The sequence below is a fragment of the Calonectris borealis genome, chromosome 1 (genome assembly GCF_964195595.1).
Source record: "Calonectris borealis chromosome 1, bCalBor7.hap1.2, whole genome shotgun sequence".
In the NCBI taxonomy this organism is placed as follows: Eukaryota; Metazoa; Chordata; class Aves; order Procellariiformes; family Procellariidae; genus Calonectris; species Calonectris borealis.
Genome location: NC_134312.1, coordinates 85,513,077 through 85,539,735, shown reverse-complemented (window position 1 = coordinate 85,539,735; position 26,659 = coordinate 85,513,077). Strand labels below are relative to the sequence as shown.

The 26,659-nt window shown below is 38.8% G+C and overlaps 1 protein-coding gene across 1 annotated transcript in view; it reads right to left on the bottom strand.

Annotated features, from left to right (window-relative positions):
• Window positions 1-8,892: 8,892 nt before the first annotated feature.
• Window positions 8,893-26,659, bottom strand: part of CRACR2A (calcium release activated channel regulator 2A) — a 66,721-nt gene continuing 48,954 nt past the window's right edge. Inside the window, exons 13-18 of the mRNA XM_075164066.1 lie at window positions 22,849-23,062; window positions 20,310-20,391; window positions 18,838-18,952; window positions 17,044-17,145; window positions 11,954-12,030; window positions 8,893-11,321 (exon numbers count right to left, since the gene is read on the bottom strand). Coding sequence (XP_075020167.1) covers window positions 11,231-11,321; window positions 11,954-12,030; window positions 17,044-17,145; window positions 18,838-18,952; window positions 20,310-20,391; window positions 22,849-23,062 — 681 coding nt within the window. The 3' untranslated portion in view covers window positions 8,893-11,230. The remainder of the gene's footprint in view (window positions 11,322-11,953; window positions 12,031-17,043; window positions 17,146-18,837; window positions 18,953-20,309; window positions 20,392-22,848; window positions 23,063-26,659) is intronic.

Sequence of the window (26,659 nt, the reverse complement as noted above, 5' to 3'; positions counted from 1 at the left end):
TAGGTCATCATTAGTGAAACAGGTATGCACAGAGCTTGCAGGCCAGCTGTAATCAGCTGATAGGCTTTCCTCAGCCATCCAACAAGTCTGGGTAACTACCACAGAGTTTGAGCCTAACCTTCTCAAGGCTTGAATAAGAAGGTCTATCATGGACTCCAGAGTTGAACCCAAGCCACTGATCTTCAAAGCTTTACATTAAAATACTAATGACAAGATGACCGTTGACATCTGAAACAGACATACTTTTAAAGCTTTTCTTTTCCTTCCCACTGACAGAAGCTGAGGACAGAGCATGAGAAAGAAACTGAAATACAGTATTTACACAAAAGACTGTCCCTGATGAGTAACAAATACAGCACTGGAGAAAAGAGAAAGCAGGTCGCTTCTGCCTTGACTCTAATCTTAAGGCAAAAGTATTAAAACTCTTCTCCGGTCACTTGAAACGCAAAGGAACATCCAAACAAGCCAGATACTGAGCATGACTCTAAAAGGCATAGTGTGCAGTTCACACTTGCAGTGCTTGTAGTAGTAGGGAGGTAGTAAGGACGTAGTCCCTGAAGTTAAGAGTGCTCCCAAGGTTCTCTACAGAACAATGTGCTATGACTCTATGCTCACATGCATTTCTTATTCCCAGCACCAACTAGCCCTTGCCAGATGTTATTAAAGTTTCACTGGTTTGGTTTGGTTTGGTTTGGTTTGGTTTGGTTTGGTTTTTGCAGGGCTTGTTCTGGTGACCTTCCTGTGTGGCAGAATTAGGAGTTTCAGAGCCTTTTTACACTGTCTTAGACTTTTAATAGGGGTTGAAACAGTCCAGTATATAGACAAGAATATTACTCGAGACAGCATGTTTTTACTACAGAGCTAGTTTGAAGAACCTCTCAGAGATAATTTCTTACAGGATTTGTCTTAAATTTAATATTAATTCATAAATTAATTTACCACATACAGATTTGATTGAAAATAATAAAGAGAAACTTCCTTCACTTAGAAGGTAATTTTATAAAGGATACATGGTATTCTATGTATATAATGAAAAATAAATTTCCCCTTTAAGAAGATAATCTAAGACTCACTCTCCTTTACCTGTAAAATACGTCCTACATATACTACTTACATAAAAAATACATATCTATGCTGTCATTTCAACATCTTGTCAATAACATTGTAAGTGGCGCAATTCATATGGATTGAACTCCATATGAGTATAATAGAGGACAATATGTCTGTGTTGTATAATCAGTAACTTCAAGTACTGTGCATACTGGTAGATGTAATGTGTTCTCTGTGATCAGAATACACCGCAAGCCGTTTTTTTTAAAAAAAAAAGTGTAAATAACCCTTAAGAAAGAAAGGTTTACTCAACAAAAGCATGTCCCAGTGTCACTAGTATAATAAACAAAACAACACAGTATTATAACTGTTTTCAAATTACAAAGCCCATGAGTGTTACAGAAATGGGAACTTGGCTTTTAGAAGGCTGCTTTCATTGGTGAACATGCTTTTCTGTTGCAGGCAGGAGTAGCAGGAGAGAGGGGTGGGGAGAGTGGTGCAGCAGGAAGGCACGAGAGTGACCTACCTCTTACCAGTCTGTCAGTTCCCTTGTTCAGTTGGAGTCAGGGGCACAGAACTCCTTCCTCAGCTAAGTAAGAGTAGATTAGCCACAGGCAATGACTCCCGCTATATATGGAGAGGACGGGTGAGGGGGAAAAAAGAAGGTAATCAAAATGCAAAACAGAGTAGCTGGAATTATTTTGCAATAGAACCTCATAGAAACTTAGAATAATTTGTAATGGAAAAGACTTCTGGAAGTCTTTAGTCTAACCGCCTGCTCAGAGTAGGGCTAACTTCAGAGCTAACTCATGTTGCTCGGGGCCTTGTCCAGACAAGTCCTGAACGTTCCTGAGAACAGAGATTCCCCAGCCTCCCTGGGCAGCTGCTCCAGTGCTCCACTAATCTCACAAGGAAGCATTTTACGTTCAGCTGGAATTTCTCTTGTTATAACTTGGGATTGTTGGCTCTTGTTCTTTTACTATTTGTCCCTGAGAAGAGCCTGGCTGTTTTCACTGTAACTCCCCATTAGATACTGGAAGATACAATTAATTCCCACCTTAGTCCCCTCACGGTAGCTCCTCTCTTCCCTATACAACCCTTGATTGCATCCTAGCCTTTCATATGAATTACACCACCTATCCACCTGTAATCCCTCCCCTCCTTTTTTCCTTCTAACAGAGGCTAGGTATATATTACTCCTGTTACACACTGCTTAACAAATATATCTAAGGGTTTTGCAAAGAATGTAACTCCAAGGGTCACTAATTAAAGAGAACTTCAGGTTCTCTTACCATGTTGTGTCGGTGGCATGGAGGACATATTTTATGAGTAATTTTCAGGTTGGCATATGAAGTGTAAGTTTATGCCAGTGTGTGCACTTGCCCAGTTTGAACATACTGACATGATACGCTGTTTTTTTTCCTTCATCTCAAGGTGTTTCTAGCTTGTACTTCAGTGACATAGAGAAAAGGGGAATCTGCTTATAAATCAAAACCAAACCTAAATCAAACTTTTCTTCTAAGCTGTCCTCATCTCTTATTTGCCTGTGTGTCATGTGTTCTTTTTATTATGGTCCACACTCACGTAATTGCCTGTGGTAGTGAGGATAAATCTAGTCAGCCTGGAGATCCTGCTAGTCCCATGGGTCTTTGAACATTATATAGAGTCATAATTTCAGGAGCCAGAAAGTATCACTGTGATCTACCAATCTCTTGAGAATACCTTGTCCAAGCCCACTGCTGGACAAGCTGGAGCAGGTTGCCCAGGACATTTACAGTTGGGTTTTGAATATCTTCCACAACCTCTCTGGGAAAACTATTCCAGTGTTTGACTACCTCTACAATAAAAAAAAGTATTTGCTTTTGTTCAGATGGAATTTCATGTATTTCAATTTGTGCCTGTAGCCTCTTGTCCTGTCACTGGGCACTCCTGAGAAGAGTCTGGCTCCCTCCTCTTCATTCCCCACCTCCATCAGGTATTTACACATAAGATCCTTCTTGAGCTTTCTCTTCTTTAGACCCTCTGGGCCCAGTCATTCAGCCAGTTTTCAAAGCACTTTCCTGTCCAATTATCTAACCTGTACTTTGTCATCGTGTCAATGAGGATGTTATGGGAGACAGTGTCAAAAGCTTTACTAAAGTTGAGGTAAACAATATCCATGACTCTCCTCTCATCCACGAAGCTAGCCATCTCACTGTAGAAACTATCAGGTTGGTTAAGCACAATTTCCCCTTTGTAATTCCATGCTGACTATTCCTGATCACATCTTGTCCTTCAGGTGTCTGGAAATGGTTTCCAGGATTAGTTGTTCCATCGCTTTCCCAAGAATTGTGGTAAGGCTTACCACTCTGTAGCTGTTTGGACCTTCCTTCTTTCCTTTCTGGAAGACAGGACTGACATTTGCTTTCTTGTGAATGTCTTGCACCATAGAGTGCTTTCATAGCACCCTTGGATGCCACGTTGCAGGTGCTGTAGTGGTCTTAGACTAACTGTTAGGCTTTAATGTTGGTATACAAAGCAGACATGCAGAATGGTTTGCTTGACTAAAAGATTATCTGTTTTTTTCCATCTGTACCACAGAAATGTTGGTTGTAAGGAAACCTTGGAGGTTTCTAGTCCAACTTATTGCTCCAAGCAGAACTTTCCGCAAAGCTATGTCAAATCACTGTGTAAAACCTGTCCTGAAAACTTCCAAGGATGGAGATCTTATAAGCTATCAGCAGATCTGATAAAACACATTCCCCTTCATGATAGACCATGCCTTGCTTATTTAGCGTTGTATTTTGAGACCTGCCAGCAGATAAGTTTTAATCTTTAGCTAGATGTCTGTAATGCTGATTTTGTATAACTGCACTTTCTTTCTCAGAAGTCTAAGTATACTACATTTGCACAGCTACATCGTCTCCACAGCAATGACAAAAAGATACTTTAGCTACTGTTCTACACAACCCTAAGAATCATGTCAATAAGGAACAAATATTAAACAAAATTTCCACTACTTAATCATCTGTATATACGGTCTCCATTTGCCCTGATGTGAGTAGCACTTGACTTCCTACAGCATACCCTACATGGGGCATGGACATGACAAAAGCAAGAGCTTCAGATATCCTATCTGAGTTTAGTAATTCCTTGCACATCCTCCCCTGGGGCTTTTAATGACACTAATGCATTTTAGTGTAGAAGATGACATTACAGTGTGGTTACAAATAAAAATGTCTATAGCATATACATAGGAAGTTTCACTCCTATCATTCGTTTGTCTTTCTCTGCTGACAGACATGTCATTTAATGCAAATCAGTTTATTAGAATAATACTTAAAGAAGTCCTGTCGCTGACAAGCTGCATTAGTGATTTATGCCTTATTTCAATGGGATGAGCAGCAGCCTTATTACAGCTTCATAATATAAATCCATACAATACGGTGTTGCTATGACAACTGATGAGCCTTAATAGTCTAGATTCAAAGGACCTTCATCGAAACTGTCTTGTAGTGCAGTACAACATAATTAAGTCATTTGCACCTGTAACAACTGGGAGCAAGGCCATGCAGAAACAGAACAGTGCACTCACACTCACAGGGGAACCACACTGAGTTTTGCAGCTGAGTGCTATATCTCTGAGCTATGCCATGGTAGTCTTGAGGCTTTTCAGCCCCTAGCAGAAGTATCCAAACTTGTGTTTGGCTGCAGCAATACTGAGCTCAGCACTCGCCAAAGCCAACTGAGAAGCATGGTAAATTAGTTCACATCCAGTTCCATTTATCTGTATTTAAAGATGAAGTTACAAACAGATGAGACAATTAAACACCTTGCTGATACTGAAAATAGACTTCTTTTCTCACAACTGTTATCTTAGCTGTGTTTTTCTACTCATTTCCTCCCACTAGCTCTGGTATTTTTTGTTGGGCTGCTCACGAATGCAGTAGAAAACTCTGTTGTCTTTTTTTTTTTTCTTTTTTCTTGAGATTCTGCCAAGGCAGTAACTTAAACTGGTTTGTTGCAGAGTTCTAATAACTTGTAAAAGGCAAAATGAAGGAGTAATGACTGGCAGGGGCGGTGAGTCGCAAACCCACCCTGTACTCTCCCCCCTGAAAAAGATGGCACCTGAGCTTTAGTAACAGCTATACAGATAGCAATATTCACATTCCTGATTCATATACTTGATTTGCTCTGTAACGGCAAGATTAAAGTTTAGTGCTGCAGGAGCACTGAATCCTGCAAATAGGCAGGCTGTGATTTTCCAAAGCTGATAATGTTCACTTTGCAATGTGGTCATTGAGAAGACAGCAAAAAAAGATGAAGCTAGATACAGTGGCAAAAGACCTGGAAAAGACCTCTATTATGTACGCTCAGAGCACAGAACACAAATCTCACGACACATGAGATAAAGATGACGCAAGATAAAATGTGGAAACGCAGGGCACAACACAGCATGTGAGTGCTATTGCAACTCCTGTCATTTCAATAATCAAAAAGATCCATTATTTCAACAGCTGTGGATGAATTCAGTTAGTTGCTTACTGATGAGCTTTATGGGCATGTTTCTGCTTTCTAAAACAAGCTTCCACTTGTGCAGATGATGAGGTGGATTTATTCAATAATGATCTCACATGGTAGAAAATTCTGCCAATATACAGATGTTGCAAACAAAAACAGTCTGAAGTTGGGGAATTTTACCTGAGTTAATTTACTACCAACCAACATAAATCTTTTATCACTGATTCAGGTACTGGAGAAAGAAAAAGAATGTAAACAATAAGACAAACATATCAACGTACTTTTTTCCTCTCCTCTGCCCCCAAGGCTCAGCTTCCTTTATTTTCACTGTGAGGTACACTCTGTCTGTCAGAATTCATCTAGTGAGCCATAAGGCAGCACAGGAAGTTGAGGCAGTGTGCATAATGCTTTCTGCCATCCCAAGTATTATGGTTTCTGTCACTCAGTGCCCAATGCTTCCAGTTGTCCTGGGCACAGGGATTCCATTTGTCCTGTTCCTTAGTTTCCCTGCTCCAGCATGGGGAATGACCACTGGCTGCAGTTCTTTCAGGAGCAAACTTTCTTCAACGTGGTCTGTTCCTCACACATTCCTTCTGTGTGGAGTGTCCCCAGCTGCAGATTATTTCTTAAATATGTTATGTGGGGATGTGCTGTACACTTCTCTGAGTAAGGTTATAATGTGCAATGTTTTTTTCCTACTGTTGCTTGGCTTGCATGTGGGCAGGCTGGAACCAGACCTCCCCCACACAACTGCAGCCCACTGCTTCTTACAGCCTATAACATACACCCATTCCAAAGGGCGAGGAGCATTGTGTTGTATCCATGCAAATGGGCTTTGTAGTGTGTGTGATACCCAAAGATCTGTCAGTATTGGGTACCTGACCAGACTGAGAAGATTTATTTCTCCCACTTTCTCCTACCAACTGATCATCCTCTCAAAGAGTTTACATGGCTGCGCACTGCTTGTGAACTGATTTACTGTATACAGGGTGGCATCAGAAGAAACATTACTGAGTCAAGGAGTTACATAAGTGAACTTGAGAGAAGGATGACGCCTGCTGAGTGTAAGAAGCAATTTTTTCAGCAGAATTTCTCATTTACTATTGTTGGTACTTTTCATTCCAGTAAGGGAAATTTTCAAGAGTAATATACATCCCTAAAAGAAGATACTACAGTCATCTAACTTACACCAGCTAAGAATTTTGTCCAAAGACTATTAGGAAGAGTCTGGTAGAAGAAAAAAAACTGACATTCTGTAGCTAAAATGTTCTGTAGCATTGCAGATACTTGTTCAAAGATTTCTGTATTAGCATTTTAGTCACTTATAAATGAAGATGTTTTTGTTCTCTCAGAGCGTAATAGGAATAGGTGAAATACACTTCTGCTTGGTATTCCCCTGCCTACTACCTTTCGATTCATTTCTCTTTCAGTACAAAGACATCATCTACGTCTCCAAAAATCTCTGCATAACCCACAAGAGAAGACTTCATGACCCAGAGTCCAGTTTCATGATGCATCATGATCTTGGCTTATCTTTACCAAAAAGCTTTTGGGGGAAGGGGAGAGGAGGCTGTGAGCAAGCTAAAGCTAATTCAAAACTGAGGAAAAAAGAAGAAAAAGTAAAAGAAAGCTTCATTGCTAGTAAGCCAGTATTGGCTTTCTGATCGATCTGAGAAAAATACTGACAGGATGTATAAAACCCTGGAGGAGAGTCAAAAGACAGCAACCCAGCAACACAAAGGTCAGTTAGCATCAAGGAATACTGGAAGCTGACAATTCCTACACCACTTTGATAACCACCTGGCCATTAGAATTTGTCCAGAAGTAGAGCCTTGTAGCATGTTAGTCATATCTATCTTCTGTGAGCATTAATCAACAAATAATTGCTGTTTGTTAAGGTGTGCAGACAGATGACTAGGACCTGGCCTGTGGTTTAGCTAATCAAACAGACCATGAGAAAATCTGGACATGACACAAGAAACTCTGAACATAACAAATAACAGTGAGAAGCTGATCATAGTTACAGATAGCACTGTGAGCAATGGCTGGACTTCACAGGTGGCTAAGGGGGAGTTATAAGATAACTTCATGACTAACTTCACAGATAATTGGAAGGGAATAGTAGGGACTGTCTGGAGTGGAAACTTGCAAGGCCAGCAGCACCTAAGTAACTATATCAATGATACCAGCTAAAGCCAAGGTGATGTAGGTAATGGTAGAAGAAATACAAATGTATCTGGGTACAGATGTAGCAAAACTGGGACTAATGGGGAAAAAGCAACTAGGTGCAAGTTGTTTCTTGGAGATATAAAGGGCAGAGAAAGGGAGAGGTCAAGGTGGATGGAGGAAGAACAAGCATGGGAAAAAATCAAGAGAAGGTGGACTAAAAGGGGCCAGTTGTATGCAGGCAAGCTGCTGGTCAGAGTTTATCTGACTGAGCCCTGCCACCCCATAACTGCAGGCTATCCAGTCTTTTTATTAAATCTTATTTCTACCAAATTTCTGCATCATCCTGGGGAGAGAGGGAGGGCAGAGGGGGAGAGAGAGCACTGCAAGTCATAGGAGTTGTGTACGTGTATGTTTTCATCAGCAAACTTCAATCTTGATCAGTTGGAAAGGAAGAGAAGGATTGGGCTATCCGTGTTCATGTTTATGGGAATGCTGTTTGTGTGTATGTGGGTGACAAGCAGTGAAGACACTGCTCTCTGTGTTGTCTGTGTGGCTGATGACATTAGTGTTGTGTGTGTATCTGCATCTTTGCAATATGTATTCAGCTTGAGTTTTGGCTGGATTTGCAAAAAGGAACAGCAGCAGCCACAGCTGTCAGTCTGAGATGGGAGACGCCTCCTGGGTCTTAGGCTGCACCAGATTTGGCTCTAGTAGATGAAGAAAAACAAATCCCCTTTGTCCCAGGATTCAGCTGCTCCTTAGCATTGTCTACTCTCAAGTTATGTATATCCTGCTAGCAGGGTCTCAATGCACACTAAAAGATGTCCAAATAAAAATGATCCTGTAGAAGTCACATAAAAAAGATCCACTTCACGTGTCACTTTCCTCCAAAATCAAGATGAACTTCAGGGAATGAAAAATTAAGGATCTGAATTTGGAGTTTTGTGGGGCTAGAGTCAGTGATAGTAAAGCTGAAATTAAACCTTTAAACTATCTTGCTGAGGCTGACAGAGGTTGAAGAAATATTGCCAGTTCTGATATTGATGGGGTAGGAAACACCCTACTGCAGGGGAACAGATCATTCAAAGTCGATTAGCAAAGCCAGTATTTAAACCGATGACACTTTTTCCCTAATTGAAATTGGGATAAACAGTTGTTTTTGTTGAGGTTTAAATTAGGGGTTTGCATTAGTTCAACTCCAGCCAGGACTGAACACAGGCGATTCTATTCTGAGAAGATTTCCATGATGGATAACATGTAACAATCAATAAGGAGACTCATTCCTCCACAACCAGTAATGGAGTTCAAGAAGCAACCCTGGGAAGTGAACAGAAAGCCTACTGATTTTCATTAACGAATGCTCATTTTGCTCCTTTGGGGTTTTAGGGGTTCTTAAGCACCTCACTGGAAGCAAGGGGAGTTTTTTTCATTTGGGTGAGCAGACTCTTGGGAATCAACAAGGGAAAAACCCCTAAGCATCAGCTCATTCTGGGTTACTTGGTCCATCCACCATTCCTGATAGAAGGAAAATCCTGGTTATTCTACTTCATAGGGAATGGGGTCATGTTTGGATCCTAACTCATAGGAAAGGGCATTTGAGTGCTGGTATGGATATAGGAATTGTGTAGGGGAAAGTTTGAAAACCTCTATCATATAGTTCTTGGCACTAGATAAATACCTTTGATCAGACCAAAATCCCAAGAGCACAATTAATTACTGACAAAGTTTTTATCCCAAAATAGAGTTACTTATTGAGCTAGTGCTTAACTTTCATCTTTAGCTTCAAATTGATTCATTATTCAAATGAAAAATAACTTTTTTGAAACATTTAGAAAATGGATTGAAATCATAATGTCTGTAACAATCTCATATAATAAAATCTACAGTTTTGCTTGGTATTTTAATGAAATAAATTATGCCATGGGTTCCCAACAAGCTCACCATCATGAATAATTATTCTTGAATGCTTACTACAATAGCTGGATGCAGTGAAGACAAATACCAACAGGAATCATTGTTGATCATGTGCTGGCTGGGTGACCCACTCTCAAATTTCTTATTTTCTTTTATATCCTACAAAGGCTTCCAAAAGTAATTATGATATTTGGGTTTCTTATGATCCAGGATGGGCCGTGATTTTCTAAAACACGGCCCTATGGGTTTGTTTTCTCAAACGATATATATCAGTGCTATCAGGCCCTGGTTAAACCAAAGGGAAATGCTGTGTGGCAGATGCTTTTGAAAAATCAGTCACGTATTTAGGTACACAAGGAAGAATTTTTTTCTTAACATTGCTAAAGAGAGCAGTATCCTACTGGATTTTGGTGAGATTTTTTTTCCTCTTTAAATGCTGGAAAGTTTCTCAAAATCTTCCTCAAAAGAAGATCTACTATTTCTGAAAATTCTGGCTCCAACACCTGGCATGAAACCTTCTGTGACAGACTTCTGGAGACAAAGAGTTGTTCAGTTGGCCACAATATGCTTTGTACTACAACCAACTACAGCAGTGACATGAGCTTCCTACGTAGGTATGTGTTTTCGATGAGCACTAATGACAGTGAATTGATTTGAATGTTCAAGTTGGCCATAGACTGCTTTGGGACTTCTATAGGACACCATAGCCACACAGAGGTTCAGAGCAAGCTCTGCAACACAAAGCAATACAGCCATGTCAAATATGGTGAAGAGCGCAGGCTGATTTGCTCTGAGTGCAATGCTAACTAGCCAGAGTAAAGCACTGCACTACCGTGACTTTACTGTTTCTGGAAACTAAGCTAGATATTTGCATAGCACCACCTCACCATGGAAACATGCCCGCTTATTTGGCAACAGCTCAGGCAAATCTGTATGGTATCTCAGTGACCTGTCTAAACATACCTAATTCATCACATCTAAAGTGGAAGGATGGGTTTCTTATCAAGGACCTATATGCAACAATGTGTAGTATAAATGAGTTAATGTTACTTATGAAAATCTTCATAGTTCTTCAATCCTTTGTTCATGTATATTTCACAATAAGCTTTAAAATACTTTGCAGTTGCTGGTGTGTTGCTTTTAAACAACCAACTAGCTACCTATTTCAATGTTTAAAAAACTGTAACAAAGGCCAGCACAAAATCAGGATCTAAAGAGCACTGAAAAAAACAGAAGTATTCAGAAGATAGGTCATCCACACCAGTAAGAATTTACTTCACATTCCAAGTAGTTTTCTTCCTATAAAATTATTTCTTATTATTAATAATGTGGCAGCTTCTACAAGCCTGATCACAAAGCAAGATTCAGTGGTGTTAGGTGTCAAATGGAATAAAAGACTGTTACTGCCCCAAATACATTGTCAATTAACTAAAGACAATATCTGTAAAAGTGAAGATCAGAGCGTACAAGGATTTTAAGGTTCACTTACAGCTACACTCAGAACACAGCAGAAGAAATATTTGGAAGATAAAGCAAATCTGATGATGCCACGTAGTGTCATGTAAATGTATGACTTGTCTAAACATGCCCCAGCATTTTATGGCCTGATACAGCAAGACTTTTTATTCATATCAGATTGAAGTTCAATGGTTTTCTCTTTCACTTTATCTTCGTGTTCCTTTAAAATCCTGGGGGAAAGAAAAAATACTTTTGAGAAAAAAAAAAATCAATAATACCCATAAGAGATCAAAACAAAAAACATTTTCCCCAAGTCTATAAAATTGTTTAGAGATTAACAGAAAATGACAGAATTTTGTGAACTAACAAACAAACAAACAAAAAAGTACAACTATGGTGGCTCCATCACAAAACCACCTTTGTTCATTTAGTTAGAAAAATGTAGTTGGTGCCAATTGTTAGCATTTATTGTATATTACAGAGACTCAAAACAGTAACTTTCATTTGTTATTTTTGAGGCTGGAGCAAAACAAAACCACATCTGGCTACCTAGACATTTATCAATCACCTGACACATTCACAAAATTTCACTAACTTCAGCAACAATATTAAAGATCTGCCAATTCATTACCAGTGTCTTCACCTCTGTAAATAGTTCAAAGGGGACAGATTTACCTGTATTTTTACACCTAGCCTTTATATAACTTCAAAAATCCACCCCTCTACAGACCAGTTTAAAAGGAACAAATATTTCATCACCGTAAGTTCCTGTCAAACTAATTTAACAAACAGAATTCACTCTGTCATCAGCGACAGGGAAGCCAGGCACGTATAGAACTCATAGATAGTGTTTTCTTCTTACCTAGCTAAGTGAAGCACAGACTTTTTAGTATTGTACCCAGAATATGCACTGCATTCATAGAATATTAAATTGTAATCCTAGAATTAAACAGAAAGACCATTTAAATTAATTTTGCACAATATCTTACTCCAGCTTTAAAAAAGTAACACAGATATATTGAAATACGCAAATAAAAAACCAGAAATAGATCATCTTAGGAAAAAATAGGATTTAATTCTAGAGCTAACAGTAAAGAGTAGCAAAAGAAAAGAAGTCCAAGTGTGCCTCCCTATGCATTTCTTAGCAGATATTTGTTTTATACAGTGGCTTTTGCTGTAAGAGCTTGACCGCTTAAAGGCAAACATGCCTTATAAGGTACTGAAGTCTTATGAACTTTCCTTGTGATAATGAGGCAATTAGTACATCACTGAGTGCTTGACAAAGCAGGTGAAAATAATTTCAGTGACTTTTTTTTTTAATCTTGGAAAGCTTCAGCAGCAGTGTTTCTGTATTCAACAGTTTGAGACCAATGTTTTCCAGCAAATGACCAGTTAAAAACCTCAGCAAAAAACCCAACAAATTAATTCTATTTCATTTTTTGTACTTGTGAAATTTTTCTGCACCTTCTTTTGCAGTCAGCCTGCACCTTTGGTTTTTTAGCCTCTGGCAACTTTGCAATTAAGAACAATGGATAAATGATCAAGCCCTGGAGACATTCTCAGCACTTTAGCTGAAGCCTTACCACAATAACTGCAAATGCAAGAGACCATCTGCACAAAAACCTGACCTGGCAGCTGTGATGGCAAGAGAAGTTTGAGAGGGAATGACAGATTATCCTCTGCAAAATAGACATCTGACTACTTTCACAAGATATTACATTGAAGCTCACCTACATTGCCTCTATGGTGTTACTACAAGCCCTTTTACCCATCCAGATTTCAACTTTCCATTCACTTTCCACTTTTCTATGTGTCTTACTGCTATTTATGACAGTAGCTTAAAATTCAAATAAGTCAATAGCTTAGAAATGACAATCACACGTCTGCATATTTTCATTTGTTTGCTATTAACTGTGGTTATTGCATTTGTACTTACCTAACCACCCTTCATAAGACACTTACAATTCAGTTTTCAAAAGTTCCCATTAAAATGACCAGGTATTTCAGTTTTGGTTTGTTTTCTTTTAAATATACCATGCTTCCAAAATTGCACAGCTTTTTGAAATTTTTATCATCTTCATGAAATTTCAAAGACAAAAAGTGGGGAAAAGAAGTTTCATAAATATGGTAGTTCATTTTAGCAGCTCTAAAATATGCTTCAATGTTATCAAATGTCAGTTTTGAATATGTTGTCAATGGTTATATGGTTTGTTCTAATGAACATCAGGATTGAACCACAAGTAGTAATTTCTGGGTGGCCAGATAAGCACAGAAGAACAGAGAAGGAAAGAAATCAAGGCAATGTTAGTGTTGGATGGATATTTTATTGTTTTTTTTTTTTTAAACAGTGTTCTGTATAATATTTACAATGATGTAACCCTATGATTCTCTTGCTTTCCTTAGAAAAGTTTTAAGATAAAATTTGACCAGCTCAAATTTCTTGTTAGCTATGCAAACAGAAGTTTGAAATAAAATTTACACTCCTTTTTTCTGCTCAGCTGATCAGAACTCTACTGTGGTCAGTATCTAGCTACTTTATGTCAGTCAAGCAGAGAATGATACTACTCCTACATCTTCCCCACATACAACAGAATTTCACTAGAGGAGAACTCTCAGTGATGACATCATTTATGCTGGCATAAATCTGAATGGATTTTTCAACAAATTCCATGCGTAGGGCAAATTCTTGTTGGTGAAAGGTAACAATTTAAACTCAATTGATACTAATTGCTTATTTCTGTCGGTCTGACAAAAAGGTCCTTTGCTGGAGAGGGAGTCAGCTCAGAAATGCAACGTGTCATTCCTTTGAATCAGAGAGGAAACTTTAATTGATAGCACACACAACGAGAACAAAGTAGCAGAAGCAGGACACATATAATTAATAAGCCAGGAAATGCCATCCATCTCCATCCAGGAATTAGCTATTGAACCTGGGAGACCACTGGCAATTACTTCATTTTAAAAAGTTACATACAAATCAATAGACATCTAAAGAACAGGGAGGAAAATGAATGATTACTAGAGGGAAATGGGCAATTTCTGTCCTGTAAAGTAGTATCACTCTGAGAAGAATAGCTCCCTCATTAGCAGTATTTGTATAACAATGGCACTGACAGATTGATAAAGCAGACACTGTATGAACACACAGTAACAGTCCTCATCCCATGAAGCAAACATAGTCTGCAAGGTCAAGGCAGACAAAGGCATTATTATCTTATTTTATAGTTGAGCAACAGAGATAGAGAAGGAGTTATTGACCCATTTAAGATCATGCAGGAAGTTAGTGCAGGGCCAAAATAAAATCATGCTGCCTGAATGCCTGAGCAGCACCTACATCATAAGCCATTTTATTTAAATAATTGGCAGTGGTTACACTAATGCACTCACATAGAACATTGGCTGTTGCTGGATGCTCACAATATGATCTGAATACTCTCTGTTTTGTTGTGCTCATATGCACACTTGATCAGTGGATCAAGCTAAGCTAAACAGAAATTCGTTAAATGGAGTTTTCCTTCTGGATCCTCTGCTAAAAAAGTCAAACGGACTTGCCTTTTTTTTTCCTTTTCTTTTTTTCTTTCTCTCTCTTTTTCTTTATACTCCGTGTAGCTCTATCAAGAGACTTTTAGATGTTTTCCATCAGGTCATTCTTGTACTGCATATGAACATTTTCGTTTGTGTCTGCTCTTTCTCCCTGCAAAGTCAATACTGCAAAATTCTCCTTACCATCATGTTTACTCTTTAATTCATCCAACTATAGATCAGCTTCATCACAGCCTTGTTGTTCCCTATGATGTCTTCCAGAATCCCTACCCTCATTCTATTCCCCCTTTCCCGGGGTTTCACACACACACTGCAACTACCAGTCTTCTCAAATGACAAGGAATTGAAAGGACTCCCTTCAGGCTGCCATTCTTCCTTTTAATAATGAACTGTGCTGCCTGCCTTGCAAAGAAGTTATGATGTGACACGTGCATTATAATGGGAGCCCTTGTGTTTCTGACCGAATTTGTAGTAACTGACTTGTAAGATGTGGGACTGAAGCAAAGCAAGAGTTAATACAGCTGGGCTGGAATGCCCTCTGCCCTCTGAAAGTACACGTTCCCCTCTGACTATAGAAAAAACTAGGTAAAAACGATCCCATCCTGTGAGACCTTGAAACAATCCATAAAAACTGTCGGACTTCAGGGTCAACAGGCTAATCTGGTTCTTTGTCTGCACGAGAACATGTTCAGGGTTGTTTTCACCAAATATGGTTCAGCATCTAGTCCCGTGTATTTTGGGTCATTTGTGAGTAATTCATGGGATTATTCACAAAATAAGTAACTCAATTGCATTCACTAATAAAGACAGTGGTATGTGGTTTCGTAAGAATTACATGGCTATTTAGCAAGAATTAATATTTCATTAAAATCCATGGTTATTATTAGCTCAGCAAGCAAACTGTTATAATTTAATTATATCTACACTGCTTTTCAGCTCATCCATTGTCATTAATCATTCCTTCTCTTAGCTACCTCAGGCAGCACATTCAAACATTCAAATGAGTCATTCAGATCCATTAATTTGATTATAACCATCTTTAATTTGACAAGTTTCTTTCTTTTACTTATGCAAGACGTTATTTTCTTGCATGACATGTTAGAATTAATGGCCTGGTGGGCTGTGAGTTCTGTATATTAGAATGATTCATCTTTGGTTTACTAGTACAATTTTTTAAGAGAGCTAAATGACACATAAGACACCTACTCTGTCCAGTTAGCATTTATATGTCATTTGTTTTTTCACAGAAGGATTCAGTGTTACACCCTGGATCCCTCCTAGCCTCCAGGGTCTCAAAACTATCCGCATTTCCACGCATACAAGAAAATAAAGCAGATTTCCTAAAGGGAGAACCTTTGAGGGATGAAGTTCAAGACTGATATTGCTCCCCGATAAAAATGAAATAATGGACACAAACCTGAATACAGACATATGCTTGTAAAAGGCTGTATGAATAATCAAATTAAGATTAAAAGACATCTGGCCCTAATTCCTTCAGTTATAGAGAGATGCCTAGCAGCAGTCTTTCCTATAAACCAAGAACAATTCAGCTGCATTTCAAATTTTGAAAATATCCTTTTTGGTTACCAGCAAGCAGAGCTATAAATCTATTTTCAAAGGAGAAACAAGTACATAGGTGAAATCTAGCACATTGTTTCACTTAGGTAAATTCCTACCAACTCAGTTAATTTCTCAGGACTATTGGGATGACTTATTTCTAAATAAATAAATATTCTGCAGCCATTAGTGTTGAAACCATATGCATTGTATAGAGAGAGTCAGAAGAAAAATTGATGGGCATGGTACACAGGAATATAAACAAGTATCTGCTATTTGCAGTCCCTTAATGCTTAAATTATGTCCCATGGATCACCAGTGCTCTGGTAGGTGCAGACTGTTAACTCTACTTATTTTATCTCCTTGATGGAAAGTTACTAAAAGTAAACATGCTTTCTACTCCTACCATAGAAGTAACAGATGGTCTTCTGTGGTTTTACAGGAGGTAGGAGGGAGAAAAGGTCCCCAAATATTATCTCTCTGTTAAGAATCCATCCACAGAGAAAAGAGAGAAAAAAAGAGAGAGAAAAGGAGAAGGGAGGGGGAAAAAAGAGAGAAGGAGAGAACAAAGAAAAAGAGGGGGGGGGGGGAGAGAGAGGAGAGACAATGAGAGTGAATTCTTAAATATTTTTTGCACCACTCACTTTTTGTAGTTTTCACCTAGACAGTTTTATATCTACTATAATTATCAGCACTTACATCAATGAGAGCTGAACTAATGAGTGTGATGGGTTTCTTAATCCTTAAAAATACTTGTCTGATTAAAATTAATCTGTGTTTCTATGAATTCAGACTCCATTTGAAAACCTTCAACTTCAAGTTTTGTAAGGGGTTCCCCTCTAAGGATAGTACCTTAGCAAGATGCTCTCCCATTCCCATAGGGACCTCACGTTCCTTTTCATTATCAGTTTTATTACCCAACAAAAGCACAGGTACATTCTCCCCAGTTGCCTCCTGCAGAACAAAGAATAAGTATCAACTGAGGCATTGTATTTAAAAAATCACAAATCAAGAGGATAAAAACTAACAAATGTCACACTGCAACAAGACATTTAAGACATCACGTATAAGCCAGGTATGTGCCGCTTTACTTAAAAACATGTCAGGAATTGAAGTTGGATAAAAGGCACGAAAAAGACAGAATACTAGAGATTGCACTAACTTGGCATTTTTTTAATAACAGCACAGAAGCTCATCAGACTCTATATTAAAATGGGAGAGAGAAAACTACCATGCTATACAGGCTCTGACATTGCATGTTTATAGTCACTGCTTTTTTAATTACATGGACAGGAAAATAACGACAACATCTGGGTACAATTACGCCAAATAAATTACATAAAGTAGTGGAGAGATACACAGAATAGGCTCCCCCAAAAATACATACAATAGGCACAAATAAAATTTCATTCTGAAAATGGTTAGAATTATCACAATGAGTATATTCATAACGTGGGCTGAATGCTGCAGCAGTAAATGGACTTGGCTGTATGTCTTCAACTTAGCAACAGTTTGTAGCAAACAAAATTAGTCAGAAAAGATGAGTGAACTATTACAGCTTGGAAAAAGATTTTGACCACAATATTTGATTTTTCTGGATCAAAACCTGGAATTCTCCTCTAGCTTTTACCATACTGAATTGTAACAATCACTGATTTGTTAAGATCATATATTTAATAAGGGCCTGTTCTTACAAAATGCATGCTACTATTACTTCAGTAGAGCTATTCAGATGAGGAGTAACTATGCCTGTTTGGAAACATTTGAATGAATGAGTCCTAATTTCAACCTGCAAAGCCACCTATTGGTCATTATGGAAAACAGTGTACTATAATAGAACACGTGCCAAATAAAATCAGCCTAAATGATGTTTGCATACCAATTTGTCCCCTACTTTTTCAGTAGCAATACTCTGCAATAGTGAGCAAATAGGAAGTCACGCTTTGTTCTCTCTAGCGACTCAGTCCTTTATGGTAGCAGCCTCAGTTTTATTTTTATTTTTTCTTTTGACCACAAGCAAATTCAGCTGCTTGCACTCTCACTATGTTGCCTATGAGCTATAGAGATATACCAAGAGAAAAAAAGACACTTTTTAATTAACTGAAGCCACTCAGTGGCATGGGCTATAATTTTGTTTTCATGTGGTTGAAAGGATGATCCCCAGGAAACTGAACTGTCTACCACAAGACAGTTTTATAGCACTGATGTAGATACTATAGCTTTAAGGTTATGGCTTATGTTCACAACACAGTCAATTTCCTGTGAGCTACATACTTGGTTGGCAAACTGCTAGTGATGATCAGTGATCATCAGACCATCATCACTGATCCAAAGCACCTCCCAGTGCTAGGGGTGATCCAATGGGAGTCATCAGCTAGATAACCTTTATGAGAAATCAGAGGACTCCATGCTGTGCTTTTCCCATTTTAAGTCCTTAAAACCCTGGAACTGTGATTATTTTCATAGACACAGATTCTAAAAACAGCTTTACTGGTAACTGTGCAGACCAAAATCACTAACAAAAAGGTAATTGTGTCAACACAAGAAACACGCTGCTCTCTGTGCTTTGCTGTGCTAACACTCCCTGTCCAGAAGAAGGTAGAGATTAATGACCCAGAGTTTAGATTTAAAGTTATGTCATGTTACCTCAATGCTTATCAGCCACTGCTTGACAGCTGTGAACGTGTCTTTTGCTGTTATATCATACATCACAATGACACCATCAGCTTTTCTGAAAAACTGCTTGGTAATACTTCGGTACCTACAAGTAAGAACCTGTTTATAGCTCTCTTCAACAGAAATAGCAATCTGACAATATAAGTAAAATTTTACAGTAATCCCCTCCCCCCCAAAGGAAGATGTTTCCATACATTTTCTTCTAATCATCTAGTCTTAGTAAGGGTTAAACCCCTGTTAATTTGGTTTACATATGTATTCTAAAATTCCATAAACTAGACAAGGGAGAAGCTGTAATACTGATCCTCGTTGCAGATCCTGTTTGAAAGGTGAGGCTTATATGAATTGTAGTAAGCAATCCCATTCTTCCTGAATCATCAGACTCCTTTTCACATTCAGCAGAAGATTCATGGATGACACTACTACCACAAATTACTGCAACAGCAAATAAATTATTTTCAAAAAAAATATTTTTTGAAAGAAAGTGTTTGGAAAAGTTCCCTCTGCCTTCTTTAATTGATTCTGGGTTAGTCTGGATAATCAGTTGCATATCTCACCTTCTCCCATCCTCTTTCATTTTAAGCTTGGAGCAGAAATTCCCCCCCTCACAAAGTGTTCTGCCTAAAGCTACCTAGATTTCTGTTTGGGGCTTTTTTCCCAAGCTTCCTGTAGAAAACATAGGTCATCATTATCATCCTTGCTTTTAGTAACAGAAAACTACATAATAGGTGAGGAGATGGGGAAGGAAGTTACCACTGAAAACTCACAAAAACTTGGAGATCTTCAACTACAATGGGATTGTTTTGGTGAAAAAAACCTTCTTAACTATTAAGGCATTTTCTGCTATAGAAATAATTCTAGGTACATTTTAAAATCAGCCTTCCTCCTAAAGAAATTGTGTGGTACTAAACTTTTAAGAGCTTTAATAAGAATCTCTTTTACAGATTGGCAGTTTTTCAACAGACACTTAGCACCAAATCAGCACGTTATTACTGCTAGAGAAGGATCTAAACTGTGAATTCACTGGCTCTATAAGAAGTACTCCTGTATTTGTTTCTCTCCGTGAAGCAGGATTAGGTCCATGCTTACTAATCTTCAAACAGATGATTCAAGGAAGCAAAACCTTAGAATGTGTACTGGTTTTGGCTGGGATAGAGTTAAATTTCATCATACTAGCTTCTACAGGGCTGTGTTTTGGATTTGTGATGAAAAGTGTTGGTAACATACCATTTTACTTACTGCTTAACGGTGTTTACACAGCATCAAGGCCTTTTCTGCTTCTCAGACAGCCCCACCAGTGAGTAGGCTGGGGGTGCACAAGAAGTTGGGAAGGGAACACACCTGGGACAGCTGACCCCAACTGACCAAATGGATATTCCAGCGAGCAGCTGTGTGGTGCTTAGCTGACTACCAGGGTTAAACCACAACAGAATGTTTCTCACCGTTCCTGGCCAGCAGTGTCCCAGAGTTGCAGGGCTACCTGGGTATGATCTACTGTGATGGTTTTCACATTGTAATCCACACCTATAACAGAAATACAAGGTAGGTTGTCTCTTTATATGCTCAGTTTGATCTTTGAAAAACTGATGCAGCAAATAGCAACAATTCCAGAAAGGTAACAAGATAGATACTACATTAAAAATTATGTCCATAGTCTCTAACTATCAGAGAACAGAAAGAGCTTTTATTTGCCAGAAGTTCTTCAATAATAAAATACTGAATGTTAACAGACTACTTGAATTTTGTAAAAGCTGTAACATCAATAACTTTCCAAATCACAGTTCACAAGTCAAGGGTCTATTTGACAGTCCACAGCAGTCTAAGCCATTTAGCCTCGAATTCATGCTGTATAATTCCAGTTGTCTGAAATTTCAGCATTTAGTCTGAGCTAGCCACATAGGCACCTTCTACAGTTAGCAGGAAAACACAAGGCACCACACTAAGGGGACAAGTGGAACCTAAGATAAGTGCTGAAAGTAGATGGACTGAATATGTGGAGAACTTTCTCCCCTCTTCAGAATATAGAAGATGAGCTGACCACAGTTAGGTTAGTCCCTAATTTTTATGTGGCTAAATGGAAGTGAGACAAAAATTAGTTTATCTGAACTTTTAAATGAATGCTCTCCCAATTCCCCTAACCTGTGATGATATAAGTATCTTCTGGATATTTATAACAATAATTAGAGTCTTAATCAGTTACTGCCTTCTCCTAATGACAACCTGTATGTTCTTGTATCACCTTGTACTGTATCATAGAATCACAGAATCATAGAGTAATTCAGGTTGGAAGGAACCTCAGTAGGTCATCGACAATTTCTTTGGGGCCATTTTCCACGTAAATGGGATTTTTACCACTGGCATTAATGAAGAAGCATCCAAGCCCGCATTCCTTCAATGGGAAATTAAGAAATTGGGATGGAGGATATATCCATTGCTTATATCTCAACGGAAGAAATTTGAGCTATTCTGTAGAAATTCAATGACAACACTCTTCTCCAGGTTGTTTACTTGACTTTTCAACAGTCTGTATCTTGCCACGCATAGTCCACACCTGTGAAACTCATTGATGTGAAGACTAAATCAAAGCTATGACAAATACTTTCTTGCCATTGCATTTGCAAGAACACTGGATCTCCCACCAAAAGATGAAAAGGTCAGATGCATTCCTGTGCTTTTCCTCTGGAAGCTCCAGGCAATTGCACACACTGTGTAAGACCTCAGAGTCTAGAGAAGCATATCAGCCATTTACAAGACAACATGGATAGGACATAGCACCAGACTCTTAAACGTAGACAATTGCATATAGGTGTCTAAGCTTCCGTTACAGCTATTGAAGATCTAGTCAATGAAGAACCAGGAGTCTAAGAAATGACTAAGCTCACCCTGAAGTAGGCATCAAGGGTCAGATTAATTGGTCCCTAGGCTTCTCTGAATGAATTGATTTGGAGAGGATGGCAGGGTAGAATTCAGCTGTTTGCTCACAGGCACCTAGTGCTCTCTGAGATGCCATTCAAAATGTCTGTTTCAATGTGGCAGGACACCCAGAAGACCTGCTCTCTTCCAAAGCAGCAGCTGAAGGCCAGGTGAAATACCTTATAGTGCCAAAAAGAATTTAAATACCTATGCTAAGATCTTAGATCTTCCCTGACTCTAATGTGAACTTAGACACTCAACATACCAGTAGAAATTTAAACTCAGGTATCTTTATCTACCCTGTAAGTCAAGGGAGCTACAGCAACTGCTCTGAATGTTCTTAGATTGTCACAAATGCGCGACAAATCCATTAATTTAAATACCTTTTATTGTGAACAAGTTTTATTTCATACATGTTGCAGAATAAGTAAGGCCTAAATACAGACTAAGTATAATGAATCTGGTCACTTACAGTAACTCAGCTGCATTGCAATAACCTATACTTAAGTTTTTGTACCTTGATTATGTGTCTGAGTTTTGAAAGTTTCATTTGCAACTTCAGACAATGTAAGTACAACATAGGCTTTGAAATGGTTGGCTTTGAAAACACTGGTCCAACATATTTCTTTGGTGCTTAGTATAATGCTAAATCTCCAAACTAATTCAGATATTCTACTTTCTCTTTAAAACAAAATCACATTACTTAAAGGGATAGAGATGGGGTATGGAGGTGGGATGGTTAGTACGCTGCAGTCCAGAGGACAGGATATCAGTTCAGAACAGTGAGATCTACAAGGAAATTCTAGCTTCACTGAAATCAACAGGATTTTTCTGATTTATTTCAGTGCTGCCAGGATTTCAGTACAGAATCTACTCTGAAATGTCTCCATTAATTATCTGTTTCCCAGTTTAGGAGAACTCACTTTGCATGTCCTACTCTCCTTTTGGATAATGGCTTTTACAACATCTGTATGTGTCTGTTTTATAACACAGGGCCTGATGTCAGTAGAAGCTGCTAAGTACTGTTGGAACAAAAATAATAACAGGAATAATGTTTCTTAAACTTACCTATAGTAGCAGCTGTGCCTGGGAAAAAACGATCTTCACAAAATCGCCTTAAGAATGAAGTCTTTCCAACACTTGAATTGCCCACAAAAATAATCTTGAATAAGCGGTCTGGGACAGAGTTTATTCTCTTCTCCTTCAAGTAAGAGCAAACATTAGTCTCCAACTGTTCCTTAAATCCTGTTGCCTCTCCAATTTGCCTTGTCTTGAAGGCTAACTGAGATGGGAAGAAGAATAGATTTTATTCTACCATGTTCTCCATTACTCATAAAGCAATATTCTGTTTCTTAAAATAACTCAGCATGTCAGCTGTTTGCCATGCATCATTCCAGATCATTTGAAGTGCAGCAATTTGGACTGAGCTCTGGAATTATACTGAATATGAACCTTGACATGAGACTGCATTGAAAAATGCATGAAATTCCTAAAAGAAAATGGTTTATGTTCATCCCTGCAAATCAAAACCCATAAAGCTTCACACAGCTCTGCTCAGTAGTTTCATCGTATACCAATGACACAGAGGAAACAGCACATCTTCACTTAGATAACAGAAGCAAAGTCATAATTTTTTGGCTTATGCCATCTATCACCAGATTCTTCTCTCTGCTACTACTGTGGAGGCAAGAGCTTCCATGGAACTACTGCACTTCTACATCTGTTTAACATTATAGGCAGAAGCAGGAAGAAAGAGACAGACAGGGAGAATTAGACCCAGTTAATCAGGTTGTAAACATTCAGCTATGTTTCTGTCATTTAGTTTTTTAAGCAGAAAGAACAATTTGTTCTGCCTATCCACGTCCTGTTTACTGCAGGCTAAGCTAAATGGATGCTGGAAAGAATATTTATATCCTCTGTCAAGTAGGTTTCCCAAGACCTTTGTATGTAGATCAGGTATGTTGCTTAGGGAAGAACACTGTAGAACCAGCTGGTTTGCAGGGGGTGCCCTAGCCGGCCTCTTCTCCTGTTTTGTGCAAAGGTGGGGGAGGAAGAGGGAGATAGCGAGTTTGTTCTTAATGCTGCAGAAGGGGAGCAAGATCGTGGATACTCCTGGCATTAGTTTGTTGGCGCAGGGGTTGTGGGGAGGGAGAGGAGAGGAGGGAAGGCGAGGGAGGGAAAGGCCCTCTGCCAGGCTTTTGAGGTACAGAATCCCTGAGAGGGCTGACTTCAGGAAGACATCAGAACTGAACTCACTGCCCGACAGTTCTTTGAATGGGACATTGAAGTCTGGCCTTGCAAATGTTTTCTACAAATATACTGAAGCCTTACAGAAAGAAGCAGAAACAATATAGAGCTGCACTTGATGAGGAAAAAAAAAAAAAAAAACTCGAGCTGCTGTCTTCCTTAGTATGAAAAAAATTCATTCACTGCTGTAAATTTTGGGGACAAAAATACATGCCTCTTTCATGAGCTGGGATAATAGCCCATTACAACTATACAGAGATTTCTTATCTCATTGTTCACTTCTCCTTTTCTATCAAAATTCCAAACTCCACTGCAACTATAGGCTGCTAGTAATGCACATACATCTATATAAAGCACATTTTCAGTTCTGCTGAAAAACATTCCCAGCTTATTAGTCTGCATGCTCTGGGAAATAAAACAAGTTAACATACAATCATCAGCTTGGCACCATTTTCACAGTGCTTCTGAGAACAATAACTAACTACGTGGACTACATGACCTGAAATACCTTGTCCCTGGTGGTCATATACACCTCAGTAGCACTAAGACTCAAAGACACCAGACGCCTTCAGCTAAGCTCCCAACATAGGCAGTCATTTTTCATTGAGATGTATCAAGTCCACTCACGAAAATAACCTTAATAATCAAACTTGATTCTAAAACTGCATCTGAACAGAATACTAAGGGATGAGCTACTTCATAGTCTGCTTCAACAAAGTGCTAATGGGATAATGGAATAGCAGTAGGATGTAAATTTACAATGCAGTCTGAAAAAGTCTTCCCTAGACGTGTCTTTTGAGTGGCTTTCATATAAACAGCAGCCAGTTCAAGTAACATACCTACTTTTTGTGCAATTTAACACAAATGTGGAAGATGGCAGGTATAAACATAGTGGTTCATATTCCATATTGAAAGAACAGAGAGGAGAGGAATTGCATGTCAGGCAGAGGTTTTGGACAGAAAATCTTGCTTTAATTTCTATTATGGTGTTTTCCTGATCACATTTCTGCTTATGCTAACTGCAGCTTCGTCTTCATAGCCACTCAGAAAAATGTTCTACCTGGTTGTTAACAAAAGAGCAGTTGCTGGCCTCATGTACTGCTGCAAATTCTTAGACACTTTCAGAAGTCACCTTCCATAGGATGGAAATGGATTTGTTCATTTCTAAAAGGAGAAAAAATTTACAGTGGTTCTACTCGCTTATAAGATGCCGTAGGTCATAAAGGATTAGCAGCTAAATGACTGTGAATGTATGGTGAATAAGAAGGCTTAATGCTAGCAGCTAGGAGTCTGAGTTCAGTATAGTAAGCAATGAGGTCATGGAATGCAGTAATACAAAGCCATGTAGACTACAGGAACACAAATGACGATGAATTGAAAAATACAGGTTGTCTCAGATCCTTCATCTTCCTAGTGCAAAACAGAGAATGACAAGACTTCATATCTGAGTGAGCTACATATGTAACAAATGAATGGAATCATTCTGCCTCCTTTGCACAAGTATTTCTAGATCCTACAGTCCTTTATACTGCAGATCCTTTGAGCAGCAAGACATGAGGGGAGAGGACTGGCTGCAGAAGACAGTCTAGTTGACAAATGGCCCTGAGACTCACACCTCATAACTCATGAGGCAGCAAGCAGGGAGTTATCTTTTCTTGAAGTTTTCTTCAGCTCCAGTTGAGGATTATATGCAGAGCTGCCCTGAAAACACTTACTAATTGAATACCACTCCTCCTGGCCCAGGCATGCTATTAGGAGAAGGAAACAGTGTATGGAGTGAGCACTGTACGGAACAAGATCACTTCTGATGTGTAAATCTCATGGTCAAAAAGTGGTGATCCCAAGACCATCATTTAGGAAATGCAAAGTTGTATGAGAAATTCATCCGACTACAGCTGCTGTATGGAAGGAGATGAAGCACTACTCACACAAAGTAGCAGTGGTCAGACACTCACACAGCTTGGAGACTGCCATAAGCAATGGAATGCCATCAACTGAATAGTCGTTGGCAGGCCTAGTCAGCAGGCCAAGAGGACCATGCAGGGCCATGCATATATTTCAGTGCCACATGGCCAGAGAGTTTATCAGAAAGGAGTATTCTGTTGTGTTTTTTTTAAACTAAATTTTAGAAAACAAGCAAAAAACCAACCCAAACTAAGGGCTGGGCTAAGGCACTGACATTTGATAGAAAAAAAAAGGAATTCCCAGTTCTAAGTGATCTTTAGAAATGAACTTCTTGTTTACCCTGACAATGTTTCTTTAGAAACTGAAACAAAATGTTTTCAATAACCAAGCAGGAGACATTTTATGATTTCTTCTCTCCCCCCCTGCTTGCTCTCAATTGTTTTGGGGAAAAAAAAATTGTAAGAAACAAGATCTGAGGGAATGCCCAGTTCCTACCCAGCTGAGAGGACATACTTTCAAGGAGCACGACTGCTGAAACAGAGTAAGCAGGACAGGTTTGTCCGAGCTGGACCTGATGACCTACCTGGCTTTTGCTATCCTGAAGTCCGATCATGCCATACTTCAAAAATGTGATACAAAATAAGCCATATAGCAAGCAAAAAGTATGCATTGTATTAAATCATTTCAAAGGATGAAGCTCTGTTCCATGCCCTAGACTTTTTATTAA